The sequence below is a fragment of the Accipiter gentilis genome, chromosome 26 (assembly GCF_929443795.1).
Source record: "Accipiter gentilis chromosome 26, bAccGen1.1, whole genome shotgun sequence".
Taxonomy (NCBI): Eukaryota; Metazoa; Chordata; class Aves; order Accipitriformes; family Accipitridae; genus Astur; species Astur gentilis.
Window position 1 is genome coordinate 21,127,616 of NC_064905.1, and position 27,737 is coordinate 21,155,352.

At 47.7% G+C, this 27,737-nt stretch overlaps 1 protein-coding gene across 1 annotated transcript; it reads left to right on the forward strand.

Moving 5' to 3' along the window:
• On the forward strand, positions 1 to 27,696 carry SLC22A4 (solute carrier family 22 member 4). Its single transcript, XM_049829078.1, has 10 exons — positions 1 to 400; positions 7,013 to 7,116; positions 8,835 to 8,989; positions 13,694 to 13,865; positions 16,565 to 16,691; positions 18,721 to 18,821; positions 19,829 to 20,043; positions 20,704 to 20,886; positions 23,415 to 23,550; positions 24,780 to 27,696. The coding sequence occupies exons 1-10, from the start codon at positions 8 to 10 to the stop codon at positions 24,853 to 24,855; spliced, it is 1,662 nt and encodes a 553-aa protein (XP_049685035.1). The 5' UTR covers positions 1 to 7; the 3' UTR covers positions 24,856 to 27,696.
• The last annotated feature ends 41 nt before the right edge of the window (positions 27,697 to 27,737 follow it).

Genomic DNA, 27,737 nt, shown 5'->3' on the forward strand with positions numbered 1-27,737 from the left:
CCGCGCCATGCGCGACTACGATGCGGCCACCGCTTTCCTGGGCGAGTGGGGCCTCTTCCAGCGGCTCGTCTTCTTCCTCCTCAGCGCCAGCATCGTTCCCAACGGCTTCAACGGGATGTCGGCCGTTTTCCTGGCCGGCACCCCCGAGCACCGGTGCGCCGTGCCCCGCGGGGCCAACCTGAGCGGCGAATGGCGCAACGCCAGCATCCCGCTGGAGCTGCGGGAAGGGCGGGCGGCGCCGAGCCGCTGCCGCCGGTACCGCCTGGCCGCGCTCGCCAACTTCTCGGCGCTGGGGCTGCGGCCCGGCTCCGACGTGGAGCTGGGGTCGCTGGAGCAGGAGCCCTGCCTGGACGGCTGGGAGTACAGCCGCGACGTCTACCGCTCCACCATCGTCACCGAGGTGCGCGGCCGCGGAGACTTTCCTCCCTCCCCCCCCGGTGCCGGGGTTTCCCGGGGAGAGGCTGGGCCGGGGTTTTGGGGGGGGACAGGGAGCAGCAAGCGGCCGCTTTTGAGGCTGCGGGAAGGGGCGCGGGTGGATGCGGTGCTCCGGGGGGAGCGAGGGATGCGTGGGGCGGGAGCCGCTCGTCCGTATTGTCTCAGGTTTGCCACTGAGACTTCAGGTTGTTTTGTTTGGAGAGGGCTTGTCTGCGGAGGAGGTAGCAAAGGCTGAAAATAGAAGCCCGGTAGTTTCCTTCTGCCAGCGTGCTGACCGTCCCGGTGAACTTGCCATCCCCTGCAATCGCTTGTTCCCAGCGTCGCTGCGGATGGCGGCATCCACACGCAAACAGCCCGGCTGGGGCCAGGGCAGCGGTGGGCCCTTGCTGGTCCCAGCACCCTGGACCAGCACTGCCAGCCACGCCGGTGGCTTTGGTGGCCATCGGCACTGGGTTAGGCAAGTTGGTGTGAGGCAGGCGCCGTGGTCGCTGCCTGCGGCGTGCCGGGCTTGCTGCGCCCGGCTCCTGCACCAGCCTGGCCCCCGGGCTGCAGCCAAGCTGTTGGCTCGGTTTTGAAGACCGTACAATGGCATCCTTTGTACGGGGTGTCTTGCGGGAACATCGGTGGTGACAGGTCGTGTAAGCGCTTCTTTGGGTTTTCTGGCCGTGCTGCGGCGCAGCGGCAGGGACACGCTGTCTGTCTTTCTGCCCGCGCTGGCAGGGAGCGCGGAGCTCTTGCAGAGGAGGAAAACACAATTCCTCTATAGCTGCAGGGTTGCTGCTGCTCTTTAGTGTTGTGTGAGCGGGTTCAAGGACTAGTGGGCTCATCCTCGCACTAGCCAGCATTTGCATTCGGCAGCCGGTGGGCTCGTTCGGCCGAGCAGCGTGCCGAGGGACGCCCTGCTCACCGCCGATGGCTCACGCTCGGCGGGCACGGCACGGCAGCGAGCGAGCGTCTGGCCCTCGCTCGTCTCGAGTCCCTGTGACTCAGCAGCAGCATCTGCCACCAAAGAATGTTGCACGGGGACACAGCCAGGAAAGGTCCTGACCGAGAGGTGCGTGGCTGCGGGTCTGTGCCCCGGGGACCCGGTCTGTGCCAGGGGCGTGCAGATGTGGGCTCAGCTGCATTGAAGCATGTGGGGAGGGAGGCGAGTGGGGAACGACCCCATGTTAGGGGAGAGCAGGACACGGGCGGAGGATGCCAGTCTCCTCCCGCGTGCCCAAAGCAAAGCCGTTGGCACGCACGACGCCTTTGTGTGCCTGCCTCTTGCCGTTTGTGCCGGCGGTCGTGCTTAGTCGCCAAGGATCCGTCACAACACCAAATCAAGGCAGGAGGTGCTTGGGAAGCTCGTCCTGCTCCTGGCCGTGGGCGAGCACTAGCAGCAGCCTGGCTGCAGCCCACGTGTTGCATGCAGACGTGCCCGGCTGTAACCCGTGGGCTGGCACGGCCGCGTGGTCGATGCCCGGTAGCCACCGCCGGCGCAGGCAGTGCCGCGGCACTCGCTGCTGGAGGGAGGCCAGATTATCCCGGGATTGGCTGTGAACTCCTAATCTGTGGTTTGGAGTTAGCAGTTGCTCTCAGGGAGACAGTAAACGGAGCAAAGGGAGGAAAAATGCTATTCCCTCTTAATGAGAAGCAAACAACTTGTGTTGGCAGATGCCAAACAAGAACCTTCCGTGCCAGATTTGGATGGGACGCAGCGGTGGGGTTTGCCACAGGGCCCGGGGCACGCCAGAGAGGCAACAGCACGTTCAGAGATGGAAACCAAGTGCCAGGTTCCCATCTGTAAGCCAGATGGAAAAGAAAGATACTTGTTTTGTTTTAAAATTGTCACGGACATTTGGAAAAAATGCAGAATTTGGTTTGAAAACAACAAAAACAGGCACTGATGAAAGCCTGAAAAGAAGCAGTTCAGTTAAACTTGAGATGATTCTTTTTGTACCCAACATTTTTCTCTGTATTAGGAAAGACAAGGCAGGACATGCCGTCAGGAAAGCTCAGTGAAGAAACATCTTCAGATCAAGAACTCACTTGAGGAGCAAAACTTGATGGTACCGGATTAAGCGCTGGATTTGTGCAGTTGCATCAAATCCTGTTATTATTGCTGCTTGAAAGGAACAGGCTGGGCGATGCCAGCTCAGCACCGGTTTTCTTAGTCTGCAGGGATGTGGTAAACCTTGGGAACAGAGGATTCCAGACCCGCTCATCTGCTTGGTCTTAACATGGAGCTGATGGTGGAAAAGTGAATGTGTCCACAGCACAGGTGAAAAAGGAGATCATCAGGCCAGGCTGATAAGAATGAGTCTGTAAGTGTGATGATGAGCAAGTGGAAAGCTGGGGTTAGGTGTGATCCTGCAGCTGAGATGAAGGGGCTGCAGGCTTTCCTTCTGCTTCGCAGGGCTCAGCCGGGCGCCTCGGCAGGCTCCCGGGGCGCAGGAGCCCCTTGGCCCAGCTGCTTCCCCCTGCCTCCAGGGCAGCTCCCCGTCCACTGCACCTCCTCCAGTCATCCCGACATAAAATTGCTGTTTTCCACCTAAGCAGGTGGCCGCTGCGCTGAGTCGGTGCCACCCGCGCTTGCCCAAGAGGGCTTAAGCTGATCTAGCAGGTCCTAACCCCAAAGCAGGGCTGCTTCTCTCTCACCACCTGTGCTTTGAAATAAATTTAAACCTTAAGATGTGTTTTTTGTTACGCTGGGGTTTTTTGGTCTGGAACTTAACCTGCTTCTGCTTTAATTCCAGATAGTGATGCTCAGATCTGACATTAATTAGAGGTTCAAGCACAAGCACCAGTTTTGCTCTTTGGAGCAGGGTGTTGGCATCCAGTTAATTCCCTTGAGCTAGGTTGTCTTCCAGTGCCGCTCCCTGGGGACACGCTCGCTGGGCTGCTCGCCGCCACCGAGGCACGGCACGTACCCCAGGCACCATCGCAAGACCCATGTTGCAGGGCTTTTTCCAGCGGCGCTGAGCAGCCCTACCCAGCACCGGTAGCCCAACCTGCGCTTGGGCACGGAGGTGTCTGTGCTCATCACTCGTGCACTGAGCGGACCCGGTCTCATTGCGGGACTTGGTGCCCGGGGTGCCGCACGGGGCAGTCTGTGCATATTTTTTTAATATCTCTTGAGCTCTTCGTCTTCAGATTTACTCTTGGAAAGCAGGTCAGTTTTTCCCTGGTTTACAGCCTTTGCTATTTACAGAAGGCTCCACTAGTGTTTTCTTCTCCAATGTGAACAGGCTGATACTCAGGATGGTTAGTGATTTCTGATTGAGAAAGCAGGCGGCGGGGTTCCTTTGGGCAGTCAGGGCACCTTCTCTGGCAGTTTCAGTTTTTCAGAAAGCTTCTCCATCCATAGCGTAGTGTTCCTGCCAGCAGCGCCCGGCAGAATTGGCTCTTCCAGTAGCTGCGACCTTGTGGGAAAGGGTTGGAGGGATTTGAGGGCAATAAAGTGATTTAATAGTGTTCTTCTCAAGCAGCTCTGATTCCTAGCGTTCAAAGCACTTGCTTGGAAGCTTACATGAACTTTGCTCTCCAGTATGCTTAGCCAGGGACATTACAGAATTACTTATTTTCTGGTTAATGAATAATTAGTCCAGTACAGTTTGGAAGTTACAGCTGTAGGTGGTTTAGCTGTGGCTGGGCTGTAGCTCCTGTGCCCGTGGTGTGCTCGGTGCTGGCTGCGATGGATGCAGCCTCGGAGGAAAAGGTCAAATAAGTTAAATTTCATCTTTTCCCAAGTACTGCTTGCAAGGAGTCAGCATGCAATGAACACCTTAAAGCCCTATACATTGAAGCACAAGTGAAATCTTACCACTTGGTCACTGTGCGGTGCAAGGGCATGAGCCTCCATCAAAGTGAGCGCCGTTGGGGAGGGGAGGCTGGTGTTTTGGGAGAAGATGAGGTAGGTGTACCTATAGAATCGGGCTGTATAGATCATCGCCCAGATCCCGCATGCTGCGTGTGGTATGGATTCTAGAATAGGTGGTGTGTTTTTTTCACTCATGAGCTTCAGGTATCCTTGGAGTCAGATGGATTTGATTGCATTTGTGTGTTTTCTGGTCAAATACAGTGAGTTCCTGCAAACAGTGACCCCTCTCCAGCCAGCCAGCTGCTGCGTGCTCTTTACCGCATCCCACAAATTTTAAAGACTTGACCCTATACAGTGAATTTTTGCTGTCTGTGCAGTATGTCCTGGGAAAAGGTAGAGTGAACAGCTGGGTAGGAGGCATTTGGCACCAAGGAAACACAGGAAGCAACTCAGTTTCATGGGCAAATTATTATTTAGCTGGGTTTATTTTACAGCCAAAGTGCCTTTGGCACGGTGGAGGCATTTTAAAAACACAGACCCTTAACCTTGAGCGACTGAAGTCTGAAGGTCCAGGAGCAGGTGCTGCATGAGCAGCCCCAGAGCGGGGTACTCTGCACCCAGATAGTTAATAATGGTCTTTATTGGCTGCAAATTCTGCCACTTCGTTAGTCACCAGCTTTCCCAGAGCAGGGAAGAGCAGGGGCAGCAGGACATAGCAGAACATCTCTGTAGCTTGGGGGCCAGGTGAGCTTGGCTGGTGCGGAGCTGCTGCAGCTCCCACAGCTGGCAGAAGCAGCCCCTCTGCCGCCTTTGCTTCTTCCCTGCTTGCGCTGTGTAAAGGAATGCTTCCTTCTAACTCTGTGTTTCCTGCAGCTGAATTTTGCTTCGTTTTAAATACGGAGCTTGATTTCCACCAGGTTTCTTTGCAGAAATCTCAGTTTTCTTTGACACGTGAAACAGATCCCTGTATATATTTTCGTGACTAGCATCCTTGAACATATCAGAGCCCTACTGACCCGCATGCTGCCATTCACCATATCAAACACAGCAAAGATAAAGGCAGGTGCGTGCCCAGATGGGCCCACAGCTCGCCATCCCTCCCTTCCCAGCAAGGACAAGAAAATATTTTACAGAAACGGCTGCTGTATGTTTCTGTTTGTTATTAATCAGATTTAAGTATTGGAGGCACGTTTCAGTCTTCAGATCTCGATACTCTTGCGTTAAAGACTCTGTGTGTTTCTCACGAAGAGGCATGGGCACAGTTAATCCCTTTTCGTCCTGTAGCTGCTGTTACTTTGCAAGCTGGGCAGAGGGGCAGAGGTACCCGGCTCCCCACCGCTGGCCACATACCTTCATTCTGCCTGAAAATAGGCACTGATTGCATCTCTTTCCTAAACTATAGTCTGGAGCAAACTGCATTGAACTACACCGCATCCCCCCTTGCTTTGGGGTTTATTTCTGCTTGTGTTCTTCTGCAGCAGAAGTGTAGCCCGGCTGCCGACCCATGTTTTCGGTTTGGTTTTGGCAGGACTCGCGGTGCTGTCAGAGCACCTGGGTCTCTTCGTGATGCACGAGTTGCTCTTTTTTGTTGCCTGCAGCTGAGCTGAGGAGCCTGAGCAGCCCAGAGGGGAGGTTTCTGCCTTTGCCTGGGCTCAGCCACCGCTTGCCGAGACGGCTCGGCACGTCCCTTCCCCGAGCACAGGGTGAGCGCTGGTGTGGGCGATATCCCTGCTCTCTGGTAGCATGGCTAATTATTAAAATTATGCTATCCTTTGATCTGTGATCTAATTAGCTTACCTTTGTGGTAGAGTTATCTAATCTGAGACTGACATGTTTGAAGTCTATCTGTAAGTGCTCCTGGCAGGCATGCCTTAAGGAGAAGATTAGTCACTGGGATGGGAGCAAGCTGCGGCAGAAACACACTGGGCTGTAACTTCGGTGGACAGAGACTCATGATGCTGTTTTTATTTTTTTAAACCTTGTCTGGGGTTACGAGCGGCTTTAGGTGGAAGTTTCCACGCTGGCTCACGTCCTAAGCCTCCAACCCCAGCCGGGTCCGGTCGCAAGGCTGAGTGATGGGCAGTGAGTCAGCCCTGCAGGTTGTGGGGATGGAAAGGAATTTGGAAGCACATCAGCGCAGGAAAAGAGATTTCATTCTGTGTGTCTTCTTGCATATGTTTTGTCAACCCCAGAAGTTATAGAAACGCAGTGGGGTTTGTGCCGGCAGAGGTCAGGTAAACTGGAAACTGTCCCTAGCCGGGGATGGGGCAGTCCTTCACCCTTCTCCATCGATCTGGTTTTCTAATGGGGAGCATCTCGGGCCATGGGGAGCCAGGCTCTGGGTGTCGGGGGGGCTGACGGGCACATGGTGGGGAGATCGTGCTGGAAACGGGGCCGGGGCAGCCCCTGGGCTGCACGTTCCGACTGCCCATCGGGTTTGGCATTGCTGGCCACTCACCCACTTCAGAGGCGATGGGGTCCCGTCGGATGGCTGCTGGTGTTTTGGCCTGATGGGGCTTGCCTGGGGAGGCAACCACTTTCTTTCTTTTTTTTTTCTTTTTTTTTTTTTTTTTTTTGTGCTTTAAGCAGGGCATTCTGGCAGCGACCTTTGCCATGAAAACATTGCTGGTGCCAGCGATGGGTGGAAATGCGGGTGTGGGGGAACTAAATGAAATTACATGGAAATGCGCGTATCTCCAGCCAATAACTCCTGTGCCTGTGTGAGGCTCGGCGCAGCATTGCGGCTGCGTCTGAGCACGGGCCCTTCTCTTGCAGTGGAACCTGGTGTGCGAGGATGACTGGAAAGCCCCGCTGACCACCTCCCTCTTCTTCGTGGGGGTCCTCATCGGCTCCTTCATCTCGGGGCAGCTCTCGGACAGGTAACGCCGCTGCTCGTGCTCTGTGCAGGGCAGACCTGGTACCGGGGCTGGTGCGGTTGTATTTAAGAGGTGCAAAGGAGTTAAATGTCCGATTCTCTGAGTTTTGATCAAAATGAGGTAACTGGCCTGGCTTCTTCAAAAATCCCAACCTTGATCTACCCCAGACGTAGGATTACTGCCTCTTGGGTGCTTCAGGAGACCAAGAACTGATCTCTGCCAGGAGCCCATGTGGCTGCTTTGCAGTTTGATGTAGTGGTTTTCACTTCATGACCACATTCGTTTCTTTATCTGGCCTTTTTAGTAGTTTAAAAGATGTTGTTCTTTGTCTCATATTAATTGACAGTCCATTCTTAGAGCTGCAGGATAGAAACTTGTCCTTTGAATGGAAGCTCTGCATAGAAGAGAAGGTTTGCTGGAAATAAAGTAAGCATATCCAAGAGGAAGAAAAAAAGATAACGTGTAAATGGATAGCAATCATGTCATACCATCTAACTAAGTAGGTGCAAAATATCAAGAAAACATTACAGGCCCTTGGCAATTATCTTGGCAGTATTGAAGTTCTGGCCTTACATGTATCAAATGCAGAATATATGTTCCTTCTGTGAGTCTCTGCTTCCCTCTTTATACATCCCATAGCCTTTTTTCTATATCATTATGGCAGGATCTCAAATACTGCTTTGACTGCTGCCTGTTAGTGAGGAATTCATAAGCGTTTCAGTGCTCCTCTGGGTGTCTAGCAGAGGGGTTTCAAAACTTGATGGGAGTCTTAATCCTAAAGCCTCCAGTGTTAAATTCCATGTGATCTGAATTTCATCTCCTGACTCCTGCCCCCAGTGCAGAAGTCAGTCGGTGTTACTGTTTGAAAGGGAGATGAGATAATCACTAAATCCCACTTGGGGCCATGTGCCCACTAGGGAGCATCTGAGCCAGTGTGCCTGTCCCGGCGGTGGTGCGGCCGGTCAGCCTCCTGAGAGCCCAGTCACCTTCTAGCAGGAGCTATTCGTTGAATATATATATATATTTTTTTTTAACGGTTTGTCAGTAAAGGGGTACGCTCTAAGGCTGTACCTGAGTGATTTCCCCTGTGCTGCTGCAGAAACCTTTCCTAAGCCAGAGGCTGCTGCAGGCAGCCGGCAACGCGTCCCGTGCAGCATGGGTGCAGAGGGCAGCGGGCCCTGGGCCAGCACACAGGCGTGCAGACCCCTGCGTAAGCGTGCTCTTACCTGTGTAGTAAAATGCTACGTACTTCTAATGCAGAGAAGCAGGTGAGGGAAAGGGTGCGATAAGTTTGGCAACTCGGAGAGACTGAAACCAGTTGATAAAGCTATTTAACACGTTCAAAGTGTAATGGTGTTGCAATGTATAGATGCCAGTAGTCTAAAAGCCATCGTTTCTTAACTTTCGGCTGTGTGGCTTGCAATCTTCACGTGTCTCACTTATGTACTGCTGTCTATTCTCCTTAGTCCCTGTCTAGCAGCTCCCTGAAGTTTCTGCTCTTATTTTTTCTTCTTGGTTTATTTCCTGGGTCTTGGAAACTTGAATTTTTTTTTTAGTGCTTATGAAAATAATAAACAAAACTCTTTAAGACGAACCAAACCTCAGGTTGTGCTAAGCTGCATCACTTGAGGTTGGATATTTGTGCTCCCTCGGGCTCTCTTTCATAGCCCTGCTCCATAAATACATGCCGTTTCAATAACAATCTTTATCTTTTGCAAAAGGTTTGGCAGGAAGAATATCCTTTTCTCAACGATGGCCGTGCAGACTGGCTTCAGCTTCCTGCAGATCTTCTCTACCAGCTGGGAGATGTTCACAGTCCTCTTTCTCATAGTGGGGATGGGACAGATCTCTAACTACGTGGTGGCCTTCATACTGGGTATGAGTATGTCTGTGTTGGATTAAATGCTTGCTTAATGTACTGTTGGGGTTTTTTCCCCTCTGAACCTGCATCATTTAACTAGGCAGCAGTAAATCCTCCCTGGTACAATTCCTAATTTAGGTCAGTATGATTTTTTTAGTCTTGGATACTTCAAGCCTTTACTTTCTATAGGTTTAGAGAAACAGAAGAGAGCAAGAAGACCGTAAAGAAAAATTCATTCCCCTCTTCTTTGGAGAAGATGTTCAAGGCAGCGTTCAGGGTTTGTTAGCAGCAGCAGCAGGTCTGAGATAGAGAAGGCATTTGCGTCCCTCTCTGCCCCTTTGCGGAGGGGTCGGTGCATACCTGGGTTTAAAGCCTTGGGGCAAACCAGCATTTCCAGGCATCGCAAATGCGTGGGGGGGACCAGAGCGGAGGAGCTGGGTGGGCGTCAGAGCCCCATTAGCCTTAAAGTCACTGGTCTTGGTGCTGAGGTTAGCGATAAAGTCCCTAATTTTAGAGGGCAAGGTTTGTTTTGTTTTCTCCGGGGAGCATAGGAAGAAAGAGCCAGCGGCCACGGGGAGGCTGCATGGCCGCAGTCGCTGCCTGGGGACCCTGCGGGGAAGGGAGCACCCGCTGGGGAAGGGGGGACGCCGCAGAGCCTCCTGCTAGTCACAGGGTTTTCAGGGAAGGTGACTGCATGGGTAAATTACGGACCTTGGTGGGGAGCTGGGATTTGCAAGAGCTGTCTTTAAAGTGTGCGCATATATATTTATCTCAGCTTTTAAACCGGTGGTGTCAAAATTACAATTTGTAGATCGTAATGTGAGCTAGTCTAAATTAAAACCGTATACTAATAGTTAATGCTGTTCTTTCCTACCCCATGAGGCTTTAACGGGGAAAAATAGAGCAGAAGAGCATAACGTGAAATCAGTGCTACGGAGGGAATACGGCGTCGTGTCCTGGGGCAGCCGTGAGTCACCGCTGCGAGTGGTGGAGGGAAGATTAAGTAGGTCAGGCTGTCAGCAGGGAGATCCCTTGCCATTGCCATCACCGTTGCCACCGCTCCCTCTGTCCCGGTAGTTAACTCTTGTGCGGAGCTGACGGAGCCGGGGCGAACACCTGCCGTGGGAAGGCTGGGAGGGACGGCGCTGGGTCAGGAGCGCTGGCTTGGCTGAAAATCCTCTTGGAATTCTGGGGTCTGTGTAGCACAAGTCCCTCTAATGGGGGTGCGGGATCTGATCAGGCAGGAATTTAGCTCCACAGCTGCCCCTGGTTGCGGATTGGGATGCTGCCTCGGTGCGCAGCAGAGGCAAAGCTGGGGGTGGGGGGGCCCTGGAGCACCCCACTGGCCAAATGCCCCCGCTGCTGAGAGAGAGGACCCGGTCTCCCAAAGTAACGTTAGGTTTGTTGAATTGCACGGCTGCAGTTCACTGGCACTTTATCCCTTGCGTTGTCTCTTCTGCCGTCCTGTTTTCCGGGGAGTTGTTGCAGCAGCGATGACTCCCTGTTGTTCCCCAGCAGCCTTGAGGCTGTTACTAAGCGCAGGTTTAATCTAAATTAACTTAGACATTAGTTTCCTGATTTAAGCGAGTCGTCAGCCGCCTGTCATCAGTAAGGAGGGAGACGCTAACGGAGGATGGTCCTTCCCACCCTGTCCTGCGAAGCCGCGTGGTCGGCGTGCCCCAACGAGTGCCCCGACCTCTGCCCGTGGCACACACGACAGAGATGCTGGATAGAGACTATACCCACGAAAAGAAAACTCCTTAAGAAAGCCCATCCTGATTATGGGATGCGCTGGAGATGCTTCCCTTGTTTCACCCGACAGCGGGCAGGGCTGTGACCTGCGCTGGGGGGGCAGCGGGGACACCGGCTCATGTAAAGTCCCCGTTGACACTGGCCGTGCAGCCCTGGCACCCTCCGTCCCCAAGTGAGATGGGGTTTTGGGTTTTTTTTCAAGCAGCCACCTCAGCACAGGTTTCTCCTGTTGTTCCAGCTTTCAACATCCAAATCTGTGTTGCCCCCACCGTGCATAGCCCAGACCCTGTTCCAGCACCCTCAGCCACCCGCGCTCTTCTGCTCTTCGTAATATTGCTGCCCACCTTCATGAGAATAGTTTTCCCCCCCTAAGCTGTTGGTGAACTTCTGTAGAGAATTTTTCTTTTTTTTTTTTTTTTCCAACTGCATCCTGTGAAATTTCTCTCCGCAGCATTTTTCCTTAGCTTTAGGCCTCGGTTGTTTTCTGTGCTCAAAACTGTTGTGTTCAAGTTGTGGGACCATAAAACACTACGTAGGTTTGTGAAAGCACGTTGGTATCGTCCCAGAATTGTTATTGCTTGGCCAGGAGAATGAGGGAGGAGGGGAGGCAGGAGAGAAGAGAATTGTAGTTGAAAGATGTCATCTCATATTGGTTTTGAAGTGCCACAAATTCTAATGTAACATTTAATAGGTATAAACCAATGTTTCAGGTATCAGACCTCTCCCAAGAGAGCCCCTCTAAACAACAGCAATCAGTAGAGGAAGATGTTATAATTTATCCTCACACACTCTTATTATCCCTAGGAGTTCTTATTTTCAGTTTTCTTACTGTGACTTTATTCAGTTACCCTATGTTTCTAAAATGAAAATTCATGTAGCTATCAAATAGGAGGGTGGGTTTTTTTCAGTCGTGGGTATTTTTTCCATTTTCTCTGCAATAGTAAATGTTGGATTTCTTACCACACTACATAACTAAAATACGCTCTCCAGATTTCTTGACCCTCCTGTTTGCTCAGTGTTGTTTGCTTTTTGAGTCCAGACAAAACTGTGGGAGTTACGGCCCTTGCAGTGCTCCTGATGGAGAGGAGAGCTCTGTACACCCAGGGCTGAGGGCTCAGCAAGAAGTGAGGGCATCTGTGGATTTTGTTAAGCAGTGACTAGGTATTTTATTGGAAAAGACTTGAGGTGCTCTTCAAGGCTTACAACAGTCTCAATTTTTATTACTAGATATTAGGTTGGCGCTAGGCTGCACGTGATGCAGTGGTTGTAGGATACTTTCATGGACTGCTGCCTGGCTACTGGGGCAGTAGCGTTATTAGAAGATGGCATCTTCCCTGGTTGTGTCCTGTAGCCTGTGATGCGCCAGTCCAACATTCCAGCCTTCTGTTCCAAAAAATAAATGTGAAGTTTGTTCCCACCTCACCGTAAATTCACGTCCTTTCATGCTGAAGCACCCCTGTCTGCCATCCACAGACCTGCCCTCCTCCAGAAGTGCTCGGCAGTGAACCGCATCTTAAATCCCAAATGGGTTAAGTGGGGGAGCAGGGTATGTCCTAGGCAAGCGTTTCAGGAAGGCTCCTGAAAGTCTGCCGGCCATTCCCCGTGCCCGCCCTTATCTGTCTCGGACAATGCATTAATCAAAGCAAACAGAAGTCCCTTTTTCATCTGAAGGTCGCTGATAGTCCCAGCAGCTTTTCTGTACTGGGTGGGTCAGTGCTGTGCTGCAGGTGACCTCTGCTATCGCTGGTGCCGGCACTGCAGGGCAGCCCAGGTCTTGTCTGCCATCCCAGTAACCGCTGGGTAGGACAGAACCAGATTTGCCAGGCAGGGAGAAGGACCAGGGAGGAGTGAAGCTCCTTCAGTTCTCACAACTCATTGAGTTCACCCAGTGGTTTGGCCGGAGTTAGTGTACAGTCATGGACCTCGGTATTTCAGAAGTGACGCTAACGGAGATAACTGAAGTCCTCTCTGCTCAGTCCTTCCCATGAGGAGAGGATGTTATGAGCTGTTTAATGCAGCTGGAACACATGGGACTTGCTGCTGCGGGCAAGTACTGCGGAGCCAAGCAACAGTTGGCCTTTAGACGTACATTCAAGTTACTGCCCATCGGCTGAGCTGCTTTAACTGTCCAGGTGCGCGTTCCTAGGCTGAAACAGGGACAAAAAATGTGACATAAACTCTTGCACTCCAAGCTCAACCTGCTTGCAAGTACGCACTAACTGCGGGCTCGGTCCCATCCCTGCGGTACCGCTGGTATCCCAGCAGCTCCGTACCTTTGCACTCGCATCCACCTCCGACTGCGGGTGGGAGCTGGACTGGGTGCTCCATCAACCAGTACTGGGATTCCCCCATCCTGGTGTCTTTGGAGCAAACCACAGAGGGTTCATGTTTCATTGTGCGTTTCCACACGGTAGCCTTCATTTTTTGTTCCCCGCTCATTTAAACTCCTGGCAGACGTGAACAAGACTATTTTATTAAAAGGACACTGTCTGCTGTTTCTCTTTTACTTTGCCAACCTTTGCAGTAGAGGAGAACTCGCTGAACCGCAGGTCTCCGAATCCTCTGCTAGATCTGTGAGCAAATACCGATGGTAATAACAGAGAAACTGCGTAGATGTTGCTGTTACAACTATGTCTAGCATTGAAAATGGTTTTGTATCAGACTCTGCCAGACTGCTGGGGCACTGGAAGAGCCCAAACGGTGCCGGTCTCATGGGTGCTTCCTTGGCAGCTCCAGGGGAGATGCACAACAAAAATCTGGAGGAATCTCCCACCAGATCAATATCACTGTGATGATGATCATCTCTGGGACCATTACTCCTTGGCAGTGTCTCCTGAAGTATTATAAGAGAAACCGCTCTTTTCTAAGATTGTTTAGCTTATTTTTTTTGTAAATGCAGTAAAGTATTTAGTCATGATTGAATAGAAAGAGTTAAAATGCTAATCCAACCTCCCTTGTTTTAAACAGGAACAGAAATTCTTGGCAAATCAGTTCGTATTATATTCTCTACATTAGGAGTTTGCATATTTTTTGCAATTGGCTACATGTTGCTGCCACTGTTTGCTTACTTCATCAGAGACTGGCGGATGCTGCTGCTGGCGCTCACTGTCCCGGGGCTGTTCTGCATCCCGCTGTGGTGGTGAGTGCCCCCGCGCCGCGAGGCCACGCTCCCCACCTCCCCACCCCGCCTGATGCTCTCCTGCGCCGGGTGCTGGGTAATGGCAGGGTGTCGGGAGGGTCCCATTTCTCCTCTTTGGGGTTTTGGGGTTTTTTTTGTTCTATTTGCCACGTGAAGAGGCTTTGCCTTGAGGCGGGAGTTGGGGGGATTTTTTTGATTGGGGTTTTTTGCCAGTTTTAAGTCAAATCGACTACCTGCAGAGCCTTGCTGGTCCTGGCCCAGTGCTTGAAGCCACTTTTTCACCAGCTTTCCAGAGCAGCCAGTATGAATTCTGTAACTGACTCCTAACTCTGGACACTGTTAACCACCCTGTAGTACCGCTGCATGATTCGTTCTAACTTTGCTTCCTGCCTTTTTTCTGTAAGCCATTTTTTAATGCGGATTCACCTGCTGATTGGTACTAAAATCTCAGTGAAAGGCTGAGCCCGTTCATTCGGCACGCAGCAGCTGGCAGTTTATTGCACTCGATGTCACGAAGCAGTTTATTGCACGAGATGTCACTAAGCAGAGGCGTTTGCCGGCAGAGCTCGCGGGGCCAGCCCTCTCCCACAGACTCTGCATGCCAGCAGCCGTGCGTCCTCCCAGGCTTTGCTTCAGCTGCTGGAGCAGGACTTTGATTTGTGAGCTCCTTCGGCCCATAGTAACTGTCTGGCTGAGCCAAAGGTTGGCTCTTCCTTACCCTGCTCCTTTGAGCCATCCCACACTGTCTTCTTGGTGGCTGACTCCACGTTTTCTTTCACTTTTCCATTGCACTCACCCACCCCTCCTCTAATGCACTGGTGGACGCGTAGGTGCACTCTCACTTGCCCATGGTTGGTCTGCCCTGCAAGACTGAAAAAAATTATTTAGGAAAACTCCCTGAACTTCTCAGCTGGACAGAAGCATTGAAGAAGGGCGTATACCCTTGTTCTGTTGTTGCCTTGGTCATCTGCTGTTTTCTGAAGAGATAGATGTTTAGAAAATAATAAGGGAAAGGCAAGGTATCATTCACACTTAAGGATAATTTACAAATAAACAGACAGAGTTCCTTCCTTTCCTGTTAGTCTTATATGTCAAACCCTTTTCTTCCTATTATCTTGAATGAGTTACACCTATAAGTAAGAGATTAATGTCTTTATAACAGTTAAGAGATTTAGACCCACTCTTCTATAGCCTAAAAGACCTCCTGCAAATCTCAGTCTTGACAGAAGTCTCTGCTGATGGTTTTGGTTTGTTGTTTGTTAGGGTCTTTTTTAATCTTAGTCTTCAAACCAAACCAAACCTTTAAAATGGTTTTCAGCTCCACCTCTGCTATCATCTGATTTTAAAGATAGTCTGATTCTGTTTAAGGGTCAATTTGCTTATTTAACTTCAAATGTTTCAAACTCCTTCAACTCGGTGGCATTTCCCTCTGTGCCAAGCAGCTGCTCTTTGGGGAGGCTGGTTTTGGGTGGAAGCCTCTCAGATAGATGTCTGCTGTAGAACAGGCACCATGAGGCACACGAAATTTGTCCCCAAGGCATGGCTTCAGAGTCCTGCTTTCAAATGTATTTGGTGGGAATTTCCACGCTTTTTAAGAGCATACATTGTAAAGCATGCAAAAAAATTTCCACGGGTGGCACTTCCAGTCTGGGGCTAATGTGGGGCTAGATGGGGATCACGGTGCGCTGGCAAAGCTCTGCCGAGGCAGGTTGGTATTAGCTGGCATTTGAGCACCTGGACCTACTGTTTCCATGGGCAATGTGACTTGCAGGTCCCACTGCTCCGTGCCATAGTTGCTCTTTTATTCATTCCTCTTCCAAATTCTCCAGAAGGTTCCCAGCATCGTCTCTGCAGTCTTGTGTTCCTCAGCTTGCCCACAAAGAAGAGCAGTGGAGACAGCTCATCTCGCAGAAAGTCACGTTAGTGGTTGAACGATCTGATACAAACCATCTGATGCTCGAAATCATTGACATGACTTTGGGTCAGTCCTTAGGGAGTTCATCAGAAAAGGAGTGTCTGACCTGCTTTTTAACAAGGAGAGGAAAAAATAATGCTGGCTAAAGGGAGTAAGACAGCATCTGTTAAGATCAAAGGATTTAGTTAAGGAAAGGTGAGATTTTCTGTCCTGTGTTTGGTGTTAATTCACTCAACACATGTCTGGAATTGATTAGGAAACGTCATCAGCTCTGCAAGGGGACACTGCCACTGTCCTTTGCCTGGGAGAGCCTGCCTCAGAGTGCTGGTAAAATTGTGAGGTTTGTATAGAAGATTCCTATGACGCAGAGCCTTTAAATACACCCTGTGCATATTTAAAGCATTTCCACATTGTATGCAGTTTCCTAAGAATATTTTTGCTCAACACTAGTTAAGCTACCCCCATCTTTGCTGTCTATCTGGTGACATCTGTGTTTTTTCTGGTGAACATCAATTATTCCTTAAAAAACAACCACCCAGGGCAAGGGCCCAAACGTGCATCTACTTCAGCACGAGAATAAACACATCCTATAAATTTGAATTCTCCCACTGATCCCAGTGGGACAAATCTATGAATTACATTGCCCACATGCTTCTGTGCTGACTGTCTTCTGCTGCGAGCAATCTGAGATGAGAGCGTAACTCATAAAAAAAGATACATGTGTTTTTAATAACTTTTTACTTTTGTGAAAACGTTGAGTCATTTATTCTGAAACTTATTGCAGGATCATTCCTGAATCCCCTCGGTGGCTGATCTCCCAGGGAAGATATAAGGAGGCAGAAGTTATTATCCGAAAGGCTGCAAAAATAAATGGCGTTCCAGCCCCAGCCGTGCTTTTCGACACCGCGGAGGTATGTTTCATACATCCTGGTACTTTTACCTCACCAGCAGTTTCCCACTTTGGCCAGCTGACCTGTTGGGAAATGCCAGCAGAGAAATGGTTTGCACCAGCAGGTCGTAGAGGCTGGCAGTGACTGTTGGCATGAGGTAAGTGCTGGGTTAGTGAGTTCAAAATGAGAAGCCAGAGGGAGTTTTTATTTGTTTGTTTTTTACAGTAAAATTCTCTTCCTCAGCAGTGGTTGGTTGTGGTTTTCAGAGCAAGGGTGACCCAGATTGCTTCACCCTTTGGGCACTGAGAAGACTCGAGGAAGACGTGTTTGTCCCCATTTCAGCTTGGCGCGGTATTAGCGATTTGCAGTTTAACAGCAGCCCTTCACGGGGGGGCTGTGCAGGGGACCCTAAATCGTCACCCACGTGTGCAGGGCCTGTGTGGAGCCCCGAGGGACTCCTCAGGTTGCAGAAACCAGCCAAAGCACCCGAGTGCTACAAGGGCACTTGAAAACCATGACGGTGGCGAAGCCAGTAAAGAACATTAAGCTCTTCTTCAGGCCTGTTTTTTTTCTTGGTATTTCATAGTTATTGGTTAAAAGGAGAAAGCCTAGCACAAACCTAGCAGCCCAGCAAGCCAGGGAGCAGCACAGCCACAGCGACACGGCTGGTTCTTGTGCTCATCTCCCCATCTAGTGGCTCTGCCCTCGCCAGAGCTCCTGCTGAAGAGGCACAGACATTTTTCTTGTGCAAAGAAACAAGCAACGCTTCCAGCCTTGCGTCAGCAATGACCGCGTGTCCGTATGTCAGATCTTGCTTTACTGCGTTACACTAGCACCTGCATTTTATGCCTCCTGATGTCTCCTGATAGAGCAGAAAGCAAAGCACAGCGTGCTCCTCTGCAGTATCTGCAGGAGAGAGCTGCTGCGTGCTGCACCTCCTGCAGGCGGGATCCATCTCTTCAATGTCATGCTTACGTTTTGGCTGAGCTGCTGAAGATCTGTTTTCCAAGTGTATGTTCTAGTGTAAATTGAAGTGCAGGTTCCAGCTATGGGAAGCTCATCCTACAGAAACCATGGAAAAGCACTTTCCTTACTTTACAGCCAGAGTTCAGATGTCTTCCATACAGGACACAACTTTTTCAGGCTCCAGCATGCGAGTTTGCTTTTCATCACTCCTGCATATTTTTGAGACCAAGCGGCAGCTGAGCTGTCCTTTACTTCGTGGGACTCTTGCGTGCCAAAGCGTCTGTCCACAAAAGCCTGAGGATAATGTTTGCACACTAAGTCCTCTGTTGGAAGTATTTTTTCAAACTTTGCTAGAAAGACGTTCCTTGGAAACCATCCTCTCTTCCTAGGAAAGGAAACCTCCTGGGTCGCCCCACAGGGAGGGCCGGGGTGGTTCGCTCTTTGGGCTGGCTGCAAGTGCTGGCTTTGCCCCGGCGAGGGCTCTCCGTGCAGGCAGAAGGGCACCCTAATGCCACCCAGAAGATTCCTGCTTCAAGCCTCAAACTGGACCCTCTGTCTCCGATCTGGGGTGCTGGATGCTTCCATGATGCGCCCTGGCCGCCACGGCGAGCTCTGGCATCCGTCCCCCTCCCCGGCAGGGTGCCAGCAGGCAGGCAGCAAACCTGGGTGATTTTCTGCAATTTTTTTCACATTGTGAAGGCTGAAGAGAAGAGAGTTGAGTGGATAGAAAAATGCCTTTTGTAATGAGGTTACTCCTGGAAATACCGTGTTAGTTCCTTAAGGAGGTGTTAATGCGTCTTTCTTGTCAGCTGATACTCCTTTTTAATTAGTCAGCATGGTGCAGTGGTCTCAGTGCTACCTTTTTTTTAACAAAAAACTGGAAACTACCACGAGTACAGCTGGGTGCAGAGACAAGCTCTACCTAAGGACCACCCTCCCTGGTGCAGAAGCGGCCCTTGGGCTGACTAGTGATCCCCTGATAGAGTCGTAACTTCATAACTGCCCAAACCTGTGGGTATGCAGAGGTTGTTTTGCTCTTAGGTGTGTGGGAATTTTTTTGGTTTTGTTTTCCTTTTTCCTTCAGATGCAGGATTCGAAGCCTCAGCAGCAGCAGAAGGCTATCCTTCTGGACCTATTTCGAACCCGAAACATTGCAACTATTACTATTATGTCATTACTTTTGTGGTAAGGAAATGTGTATTCCTAAAGTACCCAGGCAATAGAACAGTTTCTGATTTGAGGGCACATGCCACAGGTTTAGATAATAAGTCTCAGCCTTGGAGCCCATCTACACATGGTCCTTGGCTGGTGCGTGGCCCTTGATGTACTTGCACCCGCACTGCATTAATAGACAAGAGTATGGAGCCAGTAGCCTCAACTCCGATGTAAAATAGTTAGGAAACTATACGTAACAACTTGAGTATTTTAAATTCTGTTACTTTTTTTTTTCCTTGAGAAGCTCCCATCTCTGTAATCTCTATTTGAAGAGAAATGTCTTTCCTGAAGCAGAGGCAGCAACTCAGTAACATAACAAGAAGCAGACCCGTGGCCAGCGTTTTTGTTCTGTTTCTGTACAGTGCCCATCTCAGTGAGATCCTGGTCCCTGCCTGGGCAGCCACGAGGAATGAGGACCCAATAATACCAGATAGACAAACCGGGACCCTTTTCTGTACATATTTCCCCCAGCAGAAAGGAACTGGCTAGCACACTTGGCATGCCATAGTAAGGCACTCTTGAGATTTGAAACCCGAACATCCAGCTCTCGTCAAGATTAAATAAGATGTAACGGAACTGCTGAGGGTGGGAGACCCTGTCACTGGAGTTGGCTACAAGTAGGAACATAGTTGGCGTGGGAAGCTTTCAAGAGTTATTTCATTGTGCCGTTAATGAGTCCATTGCAGTGAAAAGCCTTTGTGAACGACTTCCACAAAGCCTTTTACTTGGCATAGTGTATGCAGGAAGGACAGAGAAATCAGAGGTCTCTTCAAGCCGCTGTGGATATGGTCGCTGGAAGGGATGACAGAATTAGAAAGATGGGGTTGCCACTGAGGCTTTTTGTTGTTTTTTTTTAAGCCACAATGCCTGTGGCAATGCTTTGCGACATCCTATTTTTGTAACAACATCTGAGACAACACTGGAGACGTTCAGAGACTAGTGTTTCTGGAATAATTTGGTTTTATTGCTTTTCTCAGGTTTTTCACGTCAGTTGGTTACTTTGGCTTGTCCCTCAGCACTCCAAACTGGCATGGAAATGCTTACATCAACTGTTTCCTCTCAGCTGTTATTGAAGTTCCAGCTTACGTGATTGCCTGGCTTCTCCTCCGCTCCCTCCCTCGGCGCTACTCCTTATCTGGCACCTTGTTTTTAGGGGGAGGTGTTGTCCTCTTCATTCAGCTGGTTCCTGCAGGTACAAGATTCAATATGTGACTTAAGTATATAAAATGTTAGAAAAATTTTTTGGTGCTATCTAATAGTTCTGTAAAATTACTGGAAACCATCATCAAATTTAGAATTTGAGGTCAAGTTTACACCGATCACTTGCAGCCATGATTTTTTTTATGCGTATGTATATGCTGAATCATGCACGGCTCTCATTTATTGTGTTGAATTACTGAGCTTTTTATAGTCCGGGGGAACTGGCTTGTAAAATGAGAGCCAAACGTGTACTGTGATTTATCTGGTTGTGCGTAGAGGCTAAAAAAAACCTGCAAGTCTTCCAGATTTCACTGTGTGTAAATCTCCCCTGGATTTTGTGAAAAAGGGGTATATTTAAGCTTGTGTTTTGTTGCCGTGTAATCCAGAGTTTTGTTCCATTTCAAGAATGCTGTTTTACTGGGAGAGAACCAAAATCTGCGAAGTACAAAATAACCGGAGCATCTACATTATGCTCAGTGGGAAGTCTGGAGCCAAGTCATCTAGGGATGGGGCTAATACATTGTATAACTAAAAATCAAAACACACACAGCTGCTAGGAAAAAGTGATACGGTCTTTGGGATGTAAAAGAAATACAGGTAATAAGCACAGGGTGTTGTTTATTCACCTTGATTTTATTTTTTTCTCTTCCAGATTTTAACGTCCTGTCTGTTGGCCTGGTGATGCTTGGAAAATTTGGCATCACAGCTGCATTTTCAATGCTTTATGTCTACAATGTGGAGCTATACCCAACGCTAGTGCGAAACATGGCAGTCGGAGCTACTTCCACGGCTTCCAGGCTGGGCAGCATCATCGCTCCGTACTTTGTTTACCTGGGTGAGACCTCTTGCATTTTTTGCCTTGCACTACACAGCTGCCCAGAGAAGTTATTGGAGCTTCTAGAATGCAGGCTCAGCTTTAAGTCCCTTCATTTGTTGTCATTTAAGTCCCTTGGTCTGTAAGCAGCATTATTGATGTCCTCATAGGCTTTTTTTGATACTCATTACCATCACATTCTGAGTGCTGCACAAATATTAATTAATAATTTTTTTTTCCTAAGTATACAGAAATGATCCTCATGTTGCAGACAGGAGAGGGTGACAGATTAGGGGATTAAGGTTGGAAGTATCTGTGAGTTCTGGCTGCTCAGTCCAAGGTGTTCAATCTCATTTCTTTTGCTGGCACATGATTTATTTCCTTCTACCATCACTGGACCCGACTTGGCTCTTCCCCTGCACCTAACAAGTTTTGCTTCCTGCTGAAACCTTTGATACAAAATGAGTGTGACTGCTGACTCTGGTGGAGCACTGCGGGTGTACCCCTATGGGGTTAATGCTGGTTCACCATGCCAGGAGGGGCAAGAGGAGACTACTGCCTGTAGCTCACCGGTGTGGTCTTGTTACGGAAATCCAGAATAAAACTCCTTAACAGCAATGGGAAGTTAAGAAGCAGGCACCCCTTTATTGCAGTGCTGGGGACACGGGGGATCGCTCCTCCAAAGGTGTGTCCAACTTGGTATCAAAATCCATCAGTTTTTATAGACTTTTTCTGTCAGGTCATTGTTACATAAGCTCTTCACATAAAAATGCATACTAGGCTCATTCTTAAATTTAACCTATACAATGATTGGTCCTTTGATTATATAACCTTATCAATATTCTTATTTAAAAACAATCATTGGTCAGTTACACTTAGCTCTACTGATTGGAATCTTCGATGCTCAAATCAAGATGGGACGGGTAAGGGGTTTCCAAGCAGCAAACTGGTGTCCGTGACGGTTTCCTTAGTTTCTTAAAACAAAACATAGAAAGACCAGTAACTTCCTGGTGAGGTTTCTATGGTAAGTTATTTCAAGCCTTAACAATATTAAGGTTCCTATAGTCACACATAACACAGTTCCTAAAGTTTCTATGGCTACGTTTCAAACTTAACAATCCTATACATTATACTTCACAGTTTTACTTCTTAATCAAACCAAACTCTTTTATGTGATTAAATTTTGATTACCAGAATATTTTCAACAGTCTCACCTCTACATTGCTGTGTGACTGTAATACACTGTACCAAAAATGATGAAAATACATTGTCTTTATTTCATACTTGTACAGTGAGAATCTAAAGTAAAAGGGACAGCAGGACTGAGATGCTCCTTAGGATCTTCAGTCTCTGTTGCAGCCCAGGTAACAGTAATAGACAGATGTTGACAGGATAAAGTTTTTACTGGTTTGTGGTTGTGGTTTTCTTCTCCCAGGTTTCCATAGGCCCAGCCTTTAAAAAATCTTGTTCCAGTCATCAGAATAGTTTCCTAAACTTTAGGAGGTTTTTGGAGAAACTCGTCAGCTGCTGATATTTGCTCCAGCTAAATTAGGACCTTGCAGTTCATCCAGCTCATGAACACAGAAGAGATCAAATCACAAACTTTGGCTCTATGTGAAATACCCAGGGGTCTTCACTTTAATCTGAGTTTATTCCATACATTATAAAGCAACTGCTCTATCCCAACTAAAAAAATAAAGCTGTCAAGTCCAGTTTGGTACTTTCTCCACCTTAAATACTTTAACTCCTAGCTAATCCCTTTACTGAGAGACCTTTTCGTTGCTGTGCTATTGTGACTTGAAGCTCTTGCATCCTGCCCAAACACTTGTGCGCTAGCTTCAGGCTGCTGGCAGGGGCTGCAGCCTTCCGAGTCCAAAATAATATTCTGAGTAGACCAAGGTCAGAGCCTCTTGTCTGTCTCAGGAGGCCTGATGCTTTCTCCCTTTGCAATAAGGAAGGGATTTAAGGATTCCCCCGTTAATGGCCCATTAGTCTGTAATTGCCTTGTTCAGCTGCCATCACTCTCTTGCCTTCTTGAGCACAAACACAGCAGGATGCACAGTCCCAGGCAGGTGACGAGTGCTTCGTTGCTTATGAGCACTTCTCTTGCTTCGTTGCTTATGAGCACTTCTCTTCCCTCACACTGAATTATTTAATGGAGGATTTGGTTCCTGATGGCAGTGTAGTACTGAAGACTTTAGCAGTGATCCCAGCAGAGCTGTTACCTTGCAAAGATGTTGGCTATCCCAGTTGAAAATGTACAAAAAAATCTATTGGCCACTATGCAAACATGGGGGATGGCATGAAACTGGTGGTAGGTGGTAACCATCCTAGAGCACACGCTGTAGATTTAAAATTGAAAAATCCCTTTGTTTGCTAGCAGATACCAGCTGTAGCTCAGTTTTGGATTCACCATTGATATTTGCAAAGATTCCAGCCAGTTATTCCAAATTAAGTCTGTGTTACAGCGATGTCCGGAATGTAAATTTTACATGAGTTCATTGATTGTGGACATATAAGTACTGGCGTCATGTCCTATGTTCTGTCAGGTGCCTACGACAGATTCCTACCATATATCCTGATGGGAAGCCTGACTGTGCTGATCGGAATCCTTACCCTGTTTCTCCCAGAAAGCCACGGCAATCCCCTGCCTGAGAACTTTGAGCAAATGCTGAAGGTGAAATGGTAAGGCGGCTGTCATTCATCCCATGTATCACAAGAATTCAGGATCTCTTTCTACATAATCCCTTTTTACAATCAGTAAACATGTTTCTTCAGATCTACTGCAAACCATCAAAGCTTTCAAAGTGCCCTTTAATTATTTTTTTTGAGTTGTTAATTTGGCAGACACTGACATTATGCAGTTTCTCCAGAGTCCCTGAATCTGAGAACTGACGTGCCTGAAAGTGGGCACTTGAAAAGCAAGGCTGACTTTCACATCACCTTGAGGCTGTTGCTTCATATCTCCCAAAAGTTTCCATCCTTTTATATCATTCACTCTCCTTAAGTCTTCATTTAAACTATTCATTTAGTAGGATGTTTCACATTACAAAAGACTTCACTCTTTCATTGTTAGTTCATTAGGTACTACTCCAAATTAAACACAGGATTTCAGTAGCGTCTTTCATTTGGGAGGCTCGAGACATGCTAAGACAGCTTTTATCCTGGTTTATTTGGTTTAGCTGTAAGCAATGACAGTTCTCTTGCCACACCACCATTGCTATTTAGGGTACCCTGAGCAAACATCTCCACTGAAATCCGTGCGTGTATGTTGTAGTGCTGGTGCAGTGGAGATGGCCAGTGTTTGCTAGTTACTATCATGGGAGGAAAATTCTTGGGAGCAGCAGAGGGAAACTGAATTGGCCAAAACGCAGCTGCATAGCTACCACCCAGCTTAGTGAGAATTTGTACTGGAACAGACTTTGCCCTTGTAAGTAAAAATAGCTTGAAAAAGCCGGAATTGCCTGCATCTAATCCCTGGTTGCTATAAGGAGCTGTCATTATGCTTCCAGAATAAGAAGAATTCTCGGGCCAGGTTCCTTGAGAAGGGTATGCTGCTCTTTATCACAATTAGGGACTTTTCATATGTCTGACCTATGGCTTTTTGGCTTTGCAGTTGACGGACTGTAGCTAGAAATCCTAGAGTCAAACCAGATTCCCTTCACAGGCTTCTTGCATAAACAGACTGAAGTAACTGAATTACAGTCACTGAATTACGTTCAAGTTCCAAGTGGTGTTTACTGCACTGCTTGTGCTATCTGGAAAGGGCATACTTTACAGAGCATTACATTTTTTCTAATGTTTATATTAGTAGTGTAATCTGGTTATTTTAGCGGTGCTAATTAGGAGGGAGGAGTGTCTGATGACACCCTGTAGAATGTTCTCTAGCTTCTCAGTCTTTTATTTGCTTTCAGTTTCAGAAATGGGCAACAAACCACTGGCATTAGGAATTCAAAGGAGAATTCTAAAATTCTGGTAACACCCCTGTGAAGAAGGATGCACACTCTCAGAGGGGCTGAAAGAAGAACAAGATGTCCGCAAAATACATTTTCTGCCAGAGGAGAACAAACAAAACCCAACAGTCAGTGCTACTGCACCACAGTTATTATCTCCTGTGCTACTGTACCCAAATACATAGTTTACTGAACAGATGCTGTCTACTCCCGTAAGACTCTTGGTCTGTAATTCAGTGTCTTGATACCTGGGGTTTGTCAGCAGATACAGTCCCTGTTGAGAAATGGGGGTCTGCATGTGCTTAACATGATGAATTCAAGGAGTGAGCTAGAAATGAGCCTTAGGAATAATACAGCAATCCAGTCAGTCAGATTCTCCATGAAAGCTGCTTAAAGGAAAAAAAAAAAAAAGATAGCAAACATAATGCTGGTGGTTTTTCTCACTGTGCATGTTGACTGGATGAATGGGAGTTGGGTGTCTGTCTTTGAAAAATCTCAGCACACACCTCTAAAGAAAAGATCCTGGCCTCCTTTGAAATCTGTGACCAAAGCCCGATAGACTAAGTGGGATCAGAATTTAGTTGTAGCAAAGCAGACATAGACTTCACTGTAAGGACATGGTTTTTAAACAAGATGTCGGAATATCTTTTGATGTCGCTTGCTTTTCCCAGGACCTGGGATCCACTTGTCCCTCTGAAAGCTGATGCTTTTTCATGAAGCCTGAGCCCGGTGAAATCCTTGGGCTTCATGAATGTTCAGTGTTTTGGGGGACAGGGGGAAGCCTTTAACACAGAAGACTCTCAGCTTGCTGACTTTCTGATGGGCCATGCCCGCTTTCAAAAGAAACAGAGGTTTTAGCAAGTCAATGATCCTATCCAAACATGCCATGCAGTTTTAGCTTTCAGGTTTTTCGTGGTATATTGGCATAAGCAGTTTTTCAGATGTTTTGGGTTTGTGTTTTTCAAAGCATTTCTCCTTTGAATATAAACCACATTGTTCTGTACCTTCAGAGAAAGCTCATTGCAGTTTCAAAAGCCCCTGCAAAACCTTTATATACTGTTTACAAATTTAAAGGGGGTTTGATGCTCGCAAAAATCTGATGTTCTGTACTGGAGATGTTCACCCGCAGCTATTAAAAATGCAAAAGGGCTAATTTGGGACCACAGTTTTTTCGAAACAAAAAAAAAACACCAACAAAGCCAGTGTTTTGTTTTTCAAATCCTATAGGTTATGTATGCGGGGGTTTTTTAAAGTTCAGCAAAGCTAGATTGGACGAAAACAAATTTAGAGCGTAGAGTTGTGCTACTACTGTTTTATGAACACTACAGAGTTTGAAAAAGTGTAATACCTTTTATTTTTCTATTTATTGGCTGTGCATGCACTTCTTGGCCACATAAAGTCTATCAGACCTGGCAGACTGATATTTATCCTCTATAAATAATAATCCGCCATGATTCACCTTCTATAAGGGCCAACAAAAGCACACTGTTTCATCTCTAATGTTGAGAGTTCATGGCAAGTTGTCTTGTGCTGGCATTTTGCACAGGAATGAGGCTCTCCCTGTAAGTTCAAGCACAAATATAAAGCTTTAAAACATTTAAATGCAAGGAACTTGTGCAATTATTTCAAGCTGCTCTTTGGGATGCGGGAATACTACTTACTTTCATGTTAATTTTCTGCAGTTATGCTTTTGCCATAAATGTAACATGGCATGAGGCAACCATTATCCTGTGACCGCTGATGTTCTCATCCCTTCTCAAGCTGGAACTTCTCTAATAACAGCAGTATTTAATCTTGGTTTTACTTACTACAAAGTTAATCTATAGACTAGCTGTTTTGACATAACTCAATTTCTCAACAAAGCCTTTATATCAGCATAGGACAGGTTTGAGGACTTGGTTAAATATAGGTGGCCATATTTTTAAGGAGATTTTTATATTAAGTTGATACTTATTTTATGTGATCATAGGCTTGGGTATTTCTGAAAGGTAAATATTTTTGTACTCTTGAATTTTGTAGTATCTTAAAACCTAGTTTTCCTTTTTTAAATAAGAAAAAGTGTTGTGGGTTTTTTTTAAATACCTTGTTTTAATCAGTGTCATTTTTCTTGTTTATACCATTGATCTCAAGCTAGTGTCACATTTTAGTATTTTTAATGGCAGATTTAAAAAAAAAAAAAAAAAAAAGTCTTCCAGAAGAGTGGAATGCCATTCCGAAAAATATGTGATGTTGTTATAAGGCCTTACAGTGTCTGAGCATAGTAAAAACGAGAAAAAACGAGATTGCTTCAGCTGATGAAGCATTTGCAAGGAGAATTTCTGTTCTCTGCCAGTATCTTTCCCACGCTCCAATAGGGATTTCTGACGAAACCCAAAGAGCAACAGTCTGCAGAAGAATCAAACAGGGATGAATCTGGAGTGCCAGTTTCTGGCGAGTTAACTATTTTTTTAACTGTAAAGCTGAAGAAAACAGCACTGGTTTAGTAGCTATTGGCAGAAATTAGATTTATTGCTGGTGAGCTATTTAAACTTCTCGCTGCAATCTTCAGGGAATTTTCCAAGTGTCAGGTACTCAGCGGGGCTCAGTATGGGACCGGTGTGCTCACGTGCAGCTGGGGGATGGCTGTAAGGCTCTGACCCGGGGATGGGAGGGAAGGACCAGCTGATCGCTCCCACTGACGCAGGGGCCGTTGCACTGCGCCTCATCTGTCACCTCTGTCATGTTGACGTGGGTCTCTCTGTGCAACCTTTGATCCTCAGCTGGCTTACTGGACCTGCTAAAGTGTATATGAAACTGTACTAATGGTCACTCTAACTTCTGTCTTTGTTGTAATAAAAATGTGCACTGGCATTGTATAACCTGCTTTCCATGTGGATTGTAATTGGAGAATAAAGTTGCCTAACTTTGCAAAGAAGTTTA

Coding starts and splice junctions, on each gene's coding strand:
- SLC22A4 (XM_049829078.1), top strand. CDS start 8: ATGCGCGACTACGATGCGGCCACCGCTTTCCTGGGCGAGTGGGGCCTC. Junction 20,044..20,703: donor CATTCAGCTGGTTCCTGCAG/GTACAAGATTCA, acceptor TTTCTCTTCCAG/ATTTTAACGTCCTGTCTGTT. Junction 20,887..23,414: donor TCCGTACTTTGTTTACCTGG/GTGAGACCTCTT, acceptor ATGTTCTGTCAG/GTGCCTACGACAGATTCCTA.